Source organism: Populus trichocarpa, chromosome 14 (assembly GCF_000002775.5).
Source record: "Populus trichocarpa isolate Nisqually-1 chromosome 14, P.trichocarpa_v4.1, whole genome shotgun sequence".
NCBI lineage: Eukaryota > Viridiplantae > Streptophyta > Magnoliopsida > Malpighiales > Salicaceae > Populus > Populus trichocarpa.
Genome location: NC_037298.2, coordinates 9,506,725 through 9,519,335, shown reverse-complemented (window position 1 = coordinate 9,519,335; position 12,611 = coordinate 9,506,725). Strand labels below are relative to the sequence as shown.

Here is a 12,611-nt window from a genome sequence, read left to right as displayed (position 1 = left end):
TATACTTTTATTTTTTAAAATTATTTTCAATACCAATATATTAAAACAATTTTAAAAAACACAGTAAATAAATAAAAATTATATTTTAGAGCACCATTTGAAATGTAATTTTAAACTGTCCAACAGGCATTTTAGTTTATTAACAGAGAATTAAGTTAAGAGATTATTAAAATTTAATTATTAATTTTTGTTGTGATAATTAATTATATTAGGTTAGCAAGCAACTGCTGGTAAGATAAATCTTCCACGTAACGCGTCTGCCCCAACTGATGATTTTTATATAATTTATCTTGTATTGGAGTGTGTGGACCCGCGCGCAACTGTTCTTCTGTTGGGTTACGCGGTGGCCCATTGAGTTACGCTGCTAGCACTAGATTTCAAGTATAATGGGCCATGAGCTGATTTGCCGGTCCTTCCGGCATCAACCATTTTGGCGGCTGTTAATTATTGATTTTGCATTTTAAAAATATTTAATTTTTTTATTTTAAATTAATATTTTTTAATATTTTCAGATCATTTTAATATAATATAATAGTATAAAAAATAAAAAAATATATTATTTCAATATATTTATCTAATAATTACTGCCACTGCCATTCACATTAAATTGTTCACTGATATTTTCAAATTTTTTTTTTTTTTGTTTGTTGTAAGCTGCAGATAGCGTGGGAAGGGAAGAAAAGGTCAAGCCAAAACAACACAACGAGGACCTCATTGTTATGGCCCCACCTCTCAAATCCGGGGCTAAATGCTTATATGCTAGTCATAATAATACGTTGGAGCCAGATTTGTATTCAATGCAAAATATTCTGGTTGCTACTTTCATTGTTTCATATGTAAATTATCTATAGAAGCACGTCATTACAGGTTTTTTTTTCCTTCAGTACTGCAAGAGATGTGCCTCTATTCCATGCCGGACCAAGCTGAAAACCACAATCATTCAAGGTGTGTAGTCCCTTCAACTAGGAAACGTAAGAAACTCAAAGTCGCAGAGCCAGGGCCTTGAGGTCCTCAGCTAGAACCCAAATCATTCCTGCAAATATTTTCATTACAAAATGAAACTGCCCCAGTATTTCAAGCAGAGCCGCCAAAAACCATCCAGAAATCAAAATGCTTCAGTCGATGGGAGAGTGGCTTCCACAAAGCATAGATTATGCATGCCTCAACTGCTTTGGGGTGAATTAATATCAGCACATCTTCTCACCCAATTCTTAATGTCCATTGTCCTCCTAGAACGACCAAGTAAACCAAACAAACAAACCAGCAGAAAAAAGTAATTGAGCTTGGACTATGGAAATAGTCGTCAACCAACATATTGCATGGCTATAGCATATTTATGTGGGCCACTTCTCCCTCTGCGAACATCATCCTTGAAAAGTCAAGGGTAACGATTCTTGCTCCACTATGCAGTCATGAAGTTGCTCTCAAGGTAGTGTGTTTTCCTTGGTCCATGCACCCAGCAAGGCCAAGGAATTTAGTAAGCAGCACTAGAGTAGACTTTTCATGTGTGGCAAGCAAATAGTGCCAGTTAAATAACAAAGATTAAACTCATGAACCATACTTTCGCTTTCTCTGGCCCTTGCCCATAGGAAAAGAACGCTTCACATACCTTGAATTAACAAGCTCACGAGGGATCACAGCTCCGGAAGATTTTAAGACTTCAACCAAATCTGGAAATAAATTCCTGTTCTCCTCATTAACAAATACAATAGATGTACCATCCTCTCCCATTCGCGATGCCCTCCCAATCTGATGGACATACTCCTTAATGCAATTGGGCATATCAAACACTATTACCTGTCTCACGCCCAAGAGATCAACTCCCCGACCCAAAACCCCAGTAGCCACAACCAGAGGAACCTCTCCAACCAAAAATGACTTCATTATCTCTCGTCTCTCCTTCATAGACTTCTCTCCATGAATTGATAGGGCCTTCAATCCAGTGGTGACTGTGATTGCATTAGATAGGAGATCTGCCCCAATTCGGGAACCCACATATACAATTGATGGTGGTAGAAAATGCTGCTTGCTCATCAATATGTCAAAAAGCTTTTGCTTCTTTTGTTTTGACTCCACCCAGATAGCCAGCTGCTTCACGGCCTTACTTGGTCTGTTAGGCTGGCCAATGGAAACAAAAATTAAATCTTTTGCCATAGAGCTTGCCATCTTCTCTACCTCTTGTGACATTGTAGCCGAATACATCAACACTTGGGGTTGTGAGAGAGCCCTGAAAATCTGCATAACCTGATCTCGGAAGCCCTGTTGAAGCATGCAGTCCACCTCATCCAGGACCAATATCATTATGTCATCTAGTTCAATATCGTGCTTTGCTAAGAGATCAATAAGCCTACCAGGAGTTCCCACAATGAGTTCCACACCCTGCTGAATGCGGTACAGTTGTCTAGGCATGGCATCACCGCCAATCACAAGGGCAGTTTTAAAAGGCAAACCCTTTCCTAGCAATTTAGCCTGTTCCTCAACCTGTATACAAAGCTCCCTGGTTGGAGTTAAAACCATCGCTAGTGGCTTTTTACTTTTAGATATATTCCCATGCCTAAAAGTCGCACAACGAGAAACAACAGGAACCAGAAAGGATGCAGTTTTCCCTGAGCCAGTGTCAGCTGAAGCAAGCAGACTTTTTCCGGTCAAAGCAGCCGCAATACCTTGCATCTGTATAGGTGTCGGCATGTCATATCCTAAAGTCTGTATGTTGTGCAGGAGTTTCTCAGGAAGATTACAAGAAGAGAAAGACAAAATGGGATCTGGAACTGAGTCTCCCTTCACATGGATTTCCAGTTTCCTCCTCAGCAGTTCTGTTTGATCGCTAGTTAAAGGAGATTCTGAGTCTCTAACATAAAAGCACTCATCAGTTGCAGCCAGTCGTTTAGGAAGTGGGTGGCCAACTGGAAGGTGGGTGTCAGCAGCCCTCCCTAAGAGAGTTTGTTTGCATTCCAAGCTGCAAATATCAGAATCAGTCTGATCACATATATACTCACCATAGCGACCACAAACAACACATATAGGCTCCCCAGGCAGCGCTTCTCTCTGGTCTCTAGAGGTCTTTTTCACATCATCTCCCGCAGCCTCAGACACTAAAGGATAAGAACACGAAATTCATTCAACCACAATCTAACAGTAGTCTAGTCTTAAATTCAAAAAAACAAACACCCAACAAACATAAGTTATTTAAATAAGAAGCAGAACACACCCGGTTATAGAAATCTGAACTCAATTTACAATTAAGAAGAAATAAAAATTGAAATCAGCAATCAGGTGAAGAAATTGCAGCTGAAAATTAAGATACCAGTGAGTCCATCAACAAGTGGTGTGCTCATTGAAGTTCGGCCCTGATTCTCTCTGTTAACGTCTCCCATGAATTGAAGAAGTAGAAAAAAATTAGAACAACCACTTTGGCGTAGATAGATGAATGAAACCCAAAACGTAAAAACAAATATGAAAATAAATTGCTTGCAACCCCCTTCTCAATCTCCTAAAAAACAGAAGAAAAGAGAGAATTAATGCTTACCGACTTGGATTTGTTGTCCGCAGTTCGGTTTTGGCAGATGCAGAGGACAATTTATTCAAACCCTAATTGTTCCAAACCCAGAGCTTGGGGGATTAATGGAGGGTAGGTTTTAGTTTTATTTCTTTCCCAAAGGGAATGTTGAGGGAAAAAATAGGTTAGCTACAAAAATATCCCTCCTCTATCAGGTCGTTTACAATGTTGCCCTTTATCAATTTGGAGAATCAATCAATTTTACCCTTAATTTGGTATTTTGGAGTGGATCTTGTTAGATGATTGAGCCTATAAAATGATTATTTATTATTTTCTATCGTTAAAAAATAAATTGTTAAAAAATTCTTTTATTTTTCTTTTTAGCAAGATATACGAGCTTAGATACACACACTTTCAATGGTTATTGACAAAAGTAGATTCGGGCTTATTTTTATTGTTCAATGGTGTCTTTGTCATTTTAAAAAAAAATTAAATGCTTTAATATTTGGGATATTTAGGTTTTTTTACATGAATAATTAATTATTAAAGAATTGATCGAAAATATATGTATATATTTATTAATTTTTTAAAATATATTAAAACCATCAAAATATTCTTAAAAATATTCAAAAAAAAAAACTGCTCTTGATATGTTTTTTTTATCTTTTTTAACAATGATTGATTTGTAATTATAAGATACGTTGGGAAGCAATTTATTATTTGAATAAATATTTTTATTTTTATTTTGTGAGCATTTGGAAATGCGGTGGCACCCGTATTTTTAAAAAAATTAATTTGTTTTATGTTTTGAATCATTTTGATGCGCTGATTTTAAAAAAAAAATTAAAAAAATATATATATTATTTTGATATATTTCGGCATAAAAAATAACTACGCTCTTAAACATGCTCAAAAATAACAACTCCACCACTCATTATTGATGGCAAAACCTAAGTTTCTTGCAGTGCTATAAAATTGAATAATATTATTTATTTTTCTAAAAAAAGGAACTAATTAAAATATTTATCTGATATTAATTCTTTAAATTTTTATAAAACTAAAAAAAAAAAAAAGCATACTTAACAAAGAAGAGAATGGTAAGTAAGTATGCCTTTCAATTCTGTTTACTAGAAAATTGAAAGATTATTGACAAGTAATTAAATATTAGGTTTTCTTAACATCCAATTAAACTCCATTCCCATATTTCTTACTTGAAATTCACGGATCATCATCTTGACAATTTCTCGTTTTGTTCTACTGATTTATTACTGGCAAGAAACATTACTGTAACCAGCATAAAACCAATAATAAAATACAAACTGCTTTTAATTCTTTTGTAAGGGTTGAGAGTGATTGACATTAATTCTTTTTAGATTTATTTTTGAAACTACTGCGTTCTATTTGAATATGATTTTGGTTGTATCCATCACAAGGAAATGCTCTGATGAATCTGGATTTTCTGGTTTTATTATTGAGCTATAAAGCTTCAAGTAGACACTACAAGATCTACAAAAAAAAAAAAAAAATTATTATCCATTCCCATTCCAGCACTTGGGATGTTGGAGCCATAAAAACACAGGCTGTAGTTTTACGAGTATTTTCACCATTTATGGTTCTTGACCTTCGCTGTAAGGCTTTAAAGTTTTAATTAAGCAGTAGCCCCTTGAAGCATCTCCTGATACCTCTTCATGGATAGTTGCTTCTGCAGCCTCATCTGGTGATGGAATCTCTTGATGAACAAATCTGCCACCTGGTCTATCTCGTCTTCCAAGCTGAACGTCTCCCCTTCTTGCTTTGAATTCTTTACCATATCTATCACCGACACTCCTGAATCTTCAAACTCTACACCTTCAGAGTCAAAAAGCGAGTGGGTAAGGTCTGGATACTTCTCCTCGCCATCGCCAGCTTCTTCATAGACATAGCCAATAATGTTATCTTGGCCATCCTCTGCAACAATATTCTCCATCAACTCGGTGTGAGTAGGATTGAGGAGGGGCGACATAGAGTCGAGGTGGTTATGGAACACTAAGGCCTTGTTTTGATCTAAGCATTCCAATTCCAATGCTTCTTCTTGATCTTTTTCATGCTGCCCCATCAGAGAATGGAGCTTCTCAGTAATGGAGCTCATCATAATCTTCTTGTTTCCGAGTAGAGAGAATATTATCAACCGCGTCCTCAAGGCATTGGTCTTGCTCTTCAGAGCCAGAGTTTTAGCCTTGGCCATGGATGCCAACACGGACATTACCCTCTTCAAGAACCCACCTGCTTTCTTCTTCATCGTTATTGCTCGAAAACTTTCAAGACACAACTAAACCAAGAGAGGAGGATGACTGAACAAAGCTCGCTAAACATATACAGCAGGGCTCAAGCTTCTAGAGATATTTAGGCTGCACCCAATCTGTAATGGTCTGGTTTGGTTTGGCATGAAGGGGTTCGAGAGCAGGGAAGGGTTTATATAGCTGAATTGGACAATAAACAACGCCTTTCTATTTCTCCATGTTTCTATTGAGAGGATGAGATACAGAGAGAGACAATGAGTGGGATTAAGAAAAGGAAAAAGAAAAGGTGTCCTGATGTGAAAGTTAAAGTTGAAAGTAACAAGGTGAAGGACACGTGTCTGCGTCCTGTAGCTTGGTGTGGTCTAAGGAAGGCACAAATTTTGGTTTATTCGTGGATAAAGTGCCCAAGAGCTGGCTTCGCCTTTTCTTTTCCAGCCTCTAAAAAGTGAGCCTTGTTGTCGTAATGCTTCCTGAACTCTGGACCTTTATAGATTACCCCCTGAACTTAAGAGTCTTCAAAGTTTCGCCCTTAAACTAGTTTGATTTGACAATATGGTCCTTCTTACTGGCTAGGTTTCTGTGTTGATAATTAACGAAAAATCATATTTAAGAGATAAATTATATCTTGTCAAGAAATTAATTATATAATATTTAATTAAATTGAACACTATGAGACCTTTTGAGTTCAATTGCTTACTTGAAAGTATGACAAGGGGGTGTGTTTTCAAAGTGTTTTTTGTTTAAAAATATATCAAAATAATATATTTATTTTTGACGTCAACACATTAAAACAATTTAAAAACATAAAAAAAATATAATTTGAAGCTAGGAAACTTTTCAAATATTTTTAAAAATACGGCTGGATCGTAATGCCGATCAGGCTCAAATATCACTAAAACCGATGAGGGAATGGTAAAGTTGGTTAATCAATGGAGTAGATTGCAAAGAAACTAGAGTTACGGGGGTGAAATCTTGAAAAGTTTTAGTATAGGGAGTGATTTGACTTAGGACTAAAGTTCAGGAATATCGTTAGAATGGACCACTCTTTAGGCCTACGGGGAACTTTACTTCTCTTGTTTATATTTTTTTTCAAACCCTAACGTAGAGAAATTAATCTTCAAAAAAGAGCTCCAATTATTGATTTAAAATGTGATAAAAGAGTTAGTTTTGACCTCCATGTTCAACAAGCTCCACGTACTTTCCCCTAGCAGATAATTCCTTGAAGAAACCAGAAGCATCCATCATCGCCACAAATGGCGACTGGTGATTTTACAACTTTAGCCTTATACGTTAAACAAAAAAGAAAGAAGGAATTGTCTTGTAGTGACAAGCACAAGCACAAGCACAAGCACTAGCACGTTGGTGCTTCAGCCAGTTGTCAGTGCTGAGAGATATTTTCTTGTGGTTGCTTAATGGAGTTGCGTTTCAGTCCACGAACAAAGTGCTAATCATAACAACAACAGTTGCCTCTGGAGTTAGGTGGGAGTGGTAAAAAAAGGTGCTTCTTTTCACCCATCTCCATGCAATCGCAGCACGGTATTACTTAGCCAGTAAGGCTACAAGTTTTATATCCCTCTCTGCACATTTTCCTTTTATCCGTGTGCCTGCCTGCCTGCCTGCCTCCAGCCCATGATCCATCATGGTGTGCTTCTGCAATTTTACCATGAGGGTATGTTGCTAAGGCCTACACCTTGCTCACATAGTCACATGGGCTTGTAATCCAGTTTTATATCCTTTTCTCTGATCATTGGCCTGCGCTGCGTTGCATCTCTCTTACTTTGTTTGTTAATTAAAAAATTAATCATAAACTTAGAATGCAATGTATATTCCAAGCAATCTAATATTAAAGAATAAAATTAAAAAAAAACTTAATTAAAAAAAAAGAGTGTTAGAGGGTCAATTGAAAAAAAAATTGAACTAAAAATGACCCAAAAAATAAGCTGAGTCAACATGTTACCCCGTATCATGAGATTGAGATAACCCTATTAAAAAAATCGAGAAAAATTATGAAACCCAATTAAAAAATATTCAATTAAAAAAATCTGAAAAAATGAACATAGTCAACTTGAGTTAACTTGCAAAACTCATAATTCTTTTCTTGGGCTCGGGTTTTAGGCCGAGCCCGACCTTTTTTTCAGGCTCGAATGTTCTACCCGGTCCATTAAAAAGTGCTTGGAGATGGGCCAAAAAATTCTAGCCCACGACCATTATGAGTTTGGTGCTGAAAAGGGAGAAATATTGATCCATCATAATCATGCAGGAATATGAATTTATTTATCACGATAAAAAGAAAAATTAGTATTTAAATAACCCTTAAATTTATTGTTGTATTCTTAATTTAGTCAACTAACCATCTAATCTCTTCTATTAAACCTTGTTTTTTTTCTTAATGTTAACTATGCATGGGAATGTGTAAGAAAAATTAAGATCAATGTCTTATTTGTTAGAAAATAGTTTTTTTTAAGTGTTTTATATATAGAAAAAAAATATGTAAAATATATTAATTTTTAATATTTGAAAATAATATAAAAAATAAGTTGAAAAATATTTTTTAAATTAAAGACACAGAAGCTTTGTGAAATAAAATGAAGTATTATGCTATTCCCCGTAAAACGGGGCACTTTACCTGCTGGTTTTACGCCGGGCGGGTCACTACTCAATCATGGTCCTACTTGAAATAATAGGAGAGGCTCCGGTGGGTTTGCTTAAAAAATAGTATTTTAAAAACCCTTAAATTTATTATTGTATTTTTAATTTAGTCAATTAACCATCCAATATCTTCAATTAAACCTTGTTTTTTCTCTTAATGTTAACTATGTAAGAAAAATTAAGATAAATGTCTCATTTATTTGCTAGATATTAGTTCTTGTTTTTTGAAGTGATTTTTATGAAAAATTAATTTATGTAAAGAGTATTATTTTTCAATGCTTGACGGTAATATGAAAAATAAACTGAAAAATATTTTCTAGTATTTGTTTATACCATGAAAAATAAATTGAAAAATTACTTATTAATAATTTTTTTCAAGATTATCTGACATATATAAAATATCAAATGTAACTATTTGATCATTTTAAAAAGAAAGGAATGAGATAAAAAAAAAGGGGTGTAATAGTGCATTTTCTTATTATATCATATATTTATATATAGCTTATTTTTATAAAATATAACTATACATTTTAAAAAATATTTTAAATAAAACATTATAGACAACCATTGGAGAACATTGAAAATAATTATTTTTTTCTATTGTATTCTAATTTTATAGCACAGTTTATATGATTTAAAATGTATGATTACCGTGTAATATAACATATTTTGTATTCAAATATATTTTCTAGCAATATTATATAAAATAAAGTATTATATGCAGTAATACATCAAATTACCATACTTTTATATTGTATATTAATACATCCCGATATACTATTATTTATATAAATAAATTATTAATTTATTATTTTTTAATAATATTATATTTTAAAGTATTTTATTAACATATTATTGTTTATATATGTATATAAAACAATGAAGTGTCATACTGATGAGGCTATAAAAATCATATGGAATATTATGGAATGAATTATTTCTTTAGAACCTTGTAGATTATTCACAGTGTGTTTTACGACCTTCACTTCCAGACGCGTTGACTTATTCTTTAATAGATTTCTTCAGAGATTGTAATTCTTCTCTTCTGTGAATATCTACACAATGTCCCTTAGAGACCCTGGAGGTGTTGACGGGGGACTTTTCGAATATCAAGTCAGTACAAGGTATTTTTATGTGGCAAAAAGATATTAATGAATGTATTAATGAGCTTTTATGAAGATAGAGATGAAGAAGGAGAAGAAAATATAGAAGTTAAAGAAGAAGGAGGAGGACTGTGTTTATGTCTCAGAGCATAAGGTTTCGAACATTTTTTTCTGTATATTCAAGTTTCCTTTTATATTACATGACTTGACCTGCTTTATACAATATAGGAGGGGTAGAGATGTAATCTCATAATGGTAAAATAATATTATTCTACTGCTCGTGTCATCACATCTAATTAATAGCCCAAGCCCGGAGTATGAGAGACTCAGTGTAGGGTTACTTTTCGGTTTTTATGCCGCACCTAAGAGGAGTTGGGTTCAGCTGTACGCTGAACCCAAGAAGTTAGGCACAGTTGCGGCATGACCCAACATGGAGTTGGGTGCGGACGCGCCATGACACAACTTAGAGTTGGGCGTCGAAAAAGACATAACTCCATTTTAGGTTATAACTTTCGTGTAATGACTTTTAAATGGGGGGTTTAGAAATCCATAACCCATCACATACCACTTTAATTTTTTAAACTATAAAATAATTTCCTCTATCTAAAACTTGTTTTTCTTTAATTGAAAGGTGAATTTTACTGATCAGTTTTTTCAATAATGTAGCTAAATATGAAAAAAAATCAAGAAAATACTATCCAGAAAAATACTTTCCAGCAAAATACAGAACCTTAGTGAAATATAAAGGAAGCATTGTGCTAATCCCCATAAAACGGGCCACTTTACCTGCGGGTTTTACGCCGGGCGGGTCAGTACTCAATCATGGTCCTACTTGAAATAATAGTAATGAAATGAGGAGAGGCTCCGATGGGTTTGCTTAGCCAGATAATATGCCCTTTGAGCCGTTGAAAAAAGCGAAGCATCCTCTGTCCCTCCGACCACAATGTCCCACGCACGCATTCTTATATTTTTAATACCATTGTGTTAGCTGTCTTGAACCCTACATTTCAACCATTAACAACACGTATATTTTGACTCTTGTCCTCCCTTAATTTCTTTTTATTTTTTAAAAATATAATAATAATTGTTTTTTAAAATATGTTTTTATTTATAAATACATCAAAATAATATTTTTAAAATTTATTTTAACACCATCACGTGAAAACAATCTAAAAACATAAAAAAAAATAATTTTATAAATCTCCATTTGGATCATACTCCTATGCTCCCAAACAAGTTATTACGGATTTCTCTAAGATTTAAATCCTGAATAATAACAATAATAATGCGGGAAAAAGAATAGTACAAGGCTTCAACAATCCTCCTTGAAATAGTAATATGAAAGCAAAGAGTTGTCGAGTCCATTTGAATGTGGTGATGTTTTTCTTAAGGCTCCCCCTACTTTCCATTTCCCTTCTAGATGGATGGATTAACCCACTTTATTTTATTTTATTTTAATTTTCTTGGTGAAAACAAATTAAAATAGAAATGTTTTTTCTCGTGTTTAATGAAATGGGAAGCTCTGCCTATAAATGGACAGCCCTCATCTTCAAGTTTTCTCACAGGGTTTTCTTTGTTTTGCGAGGTCTAGCAAACCTCGCGGAAACAAGAAAACCCACTTGCCCTCCTCTCTCTCTCTCTCTTTAATCTCTTATCTTCCCCTTTGGTGTTAATGTTACCAAGATCATACAGATTCCCACAAAATTATAAGGAGAGTATTGTGCAATGGAGGTGCATCCAAGGGTAAACTCTATGTTAGCCAAGAGGCTATGGAATGTTTTGAGGGTAACCTTCTTTATGATAAGGAAGGGATTGGTTTCAAAGAGGAAGTTGATCATGGACATGAATCTCATGATGAAGAGAGGGAAGCTCTTGAGGAAGTCCTTAAGCAACCTCATGTCCCTCCACCACCACACCCACCATCATCACTCAAAGGATTTGGCACGCGGTAGCTTCGGCTTACAAGAATATGAATTCTCATGCAGCAACAGTCCTGATCTTGTTTTTTTCCGCATGCCAAAGCGCAAACACCATTATTTCCCCTGTATCAATCTCCCCGAGGTCATAGAAGAGGAGCAGCTTGAAGCAGAGGAGAGCAAGGGCGCAGTTGTCATGGTTCCAAAGACTCCAGAGTACACTTTCAACATCCATTTTGATCACGCCTCTGAGTTCGCTCCGGGAGAGAAGCGTAGCCCTCTTCTCTCCCCGTTCTCGGTAAGAGTGTCAGATTATTCATCAGAAGATGAGAATGATGGTGGGAATGTACAGGTTGACGATGAAGCTGAAGAATTCATCAGAAGGTTTTATGAGCAGCTAAGGGTACAAAGTCGCATGCAATTGCTGCAGTATCAGGAAGCCTAATAACGTACAGGAGAATCTCGCTGTAGTGGAAGATAGGCTAGCTATTCGGCTTACGGTCCATCTCTCCATGGTTTAATAACGGATATTGAATGGAATTAATGCAAATTAGTGTAAAGTTTTGTGAAATTGTGATTGTTTCACCCCCCCCCCCCTAATTGCTGTTAATATCTGTTGGTTGGTGTCTTGGATTTTTATGGATATAGTATGAATTAATTAAAAACATTGATAATGTGATGGATGAACTGGCATTTTGGAACGTTGGCTTGTCTTGTCTTTTCCCCTTATTTCAATTCTGAGTGGCGAGGCATGATAAAGACGGGTTTGGTGTGAATCGATGATCTCTTTACGAAACAGTACTGTTTGCAAAAAGGAATCATTTTTTTTCCCTTCTGCTTTAGCTTTCTTACAGTTGTTTAGGCTTCTAATAATTAGACCCACAATTCTGCACATTTTCACCACCTCCTCCTTCACTTTAGCATCATTTTTGGACCGACCCAGAATAGAAAATTGTTTATCCTTTGCTTTTTCTTCATTTATATTTGCATCTCAAGAGCATGATATCAGGCATGTGAATAGCAGAAAGCCCACAAACCCCCCACAGGTTTCCTTTCGAGGCGATATCAGCAAAAAGTTGTAGCTAAAGCACAGTGCTACTCAAGAACATCAGCACATTGCATCACTGCCATTAATTAATGATTACACAATGCCATTAATTTTAGCTGT

At 35.2% G+C, this 12,611-nt stretch overlaps 3 protein-coding genes across 4 annotated transcripts; 1 reads left to right on the top strand and 2 right to left on the bottom strand.

Annotated features, from left to right (window-relative positions):
- Positions 1-760: 760 nt before the first annotated feature.
- On the bottom strand, positions 761-3,700 carry LOC7466284 (DEAD-box ATP-dependent RNA helicase 41). 2 transcript variants are annotated; one of them, XM_024585534.2, is made up of 3 exons: positions 3,527-3,700; positions 3,305-3,367; positions 761-3,092 (listed from the first exon to the last, which is right to left on the bottom strand). In XM_024585534.2, exons 2-3 carry the CDS (start codon positions 3,333-3,335, stop codon positions 1,549-1,551), a joined length of 1,575 nt encoding a protein of 524 aa, XP_024441302.1. In that variant the 5' UTR covers positions 3,336-3,367; positions 3,527-3,700; the 3' UTR covers positions 761-1,548. The 2 variants fall into 2 exon arrangements, with proteins under 2 accessions (XP_024441302.1, XP_002320399.1); XM_002320363.4 differs by having other exon boundaries at positions 3,305-3,357; positions 3,527-3,699.
- Positions 3,701-4,933: 1,233 nt separating this feature from the next.
- Positions 4,934-6,005, bottom strand: LOC7457997 (uncharacterized). The gene has a single exon (XM_002320362.3). The coding sequence runs from the start codon at positions 5,772-5,774 to the stop codon at positions 5,145-5,147; it is 630 nt and encodes a 209-aa protein (XP_002320398.2). The 5' UTR covers positions 5,775-6,005; the 3' UTR covers positions 4,934-5,144.
- A 5,067-nt stretch (positions 6,006-11,072) lies between these two features.
- Positions 11,073-12,014, top strand: LOC7466283 (uncharacterized). Its single transcript, XM_002321028.4, has one exon. It carries the CDS (start codon positions 11,253-11,255, stop codon positions 11,886-11,888), a length of 636 nt encoding a protein of 211 aa, XP_002321064.2. The 5' UTR covers positions 11,073-11,252; the 3' UTR covers positions 11,889-12,014.
- The last annotated feature ends 597 nt before the right edge of the window (positions 12,015-12,611 follow it).

What these genes read in the sequence shown, in the direction of transcription:
- LOC7466283 (XM_002321028.4), top strand. Translation starts at nt 11,253, where the DNA reads ATGGAGGTGCATCCAAGGGTAAACTCTATGTTAGCCAAGAGGCTATGG.
- LOC7466284 (XM_024585534.2), bottom strand. Translation starts at nt 3,335, where the DNA reads ATGAGCACACCACTTGTTGATGGACTCACTG. An exon ending in ACTTGTTGATGGACTCACTG is followed by an intron (nt 3,093 to 3,304) that starts GTATCTTAATTT and finishes CTTATCCTTTAG; the next exon opens with TGTCTGAGGCTGCGGGAGAT.
- LOC7457997 (XM_002320362.3), bottom strand. Translation starts at nt 5,774, where the DNA reads ATGAAGAAGAAAGCAGGTGGGTTCTTGAAGAGGGTAATGTCCGTGTTG.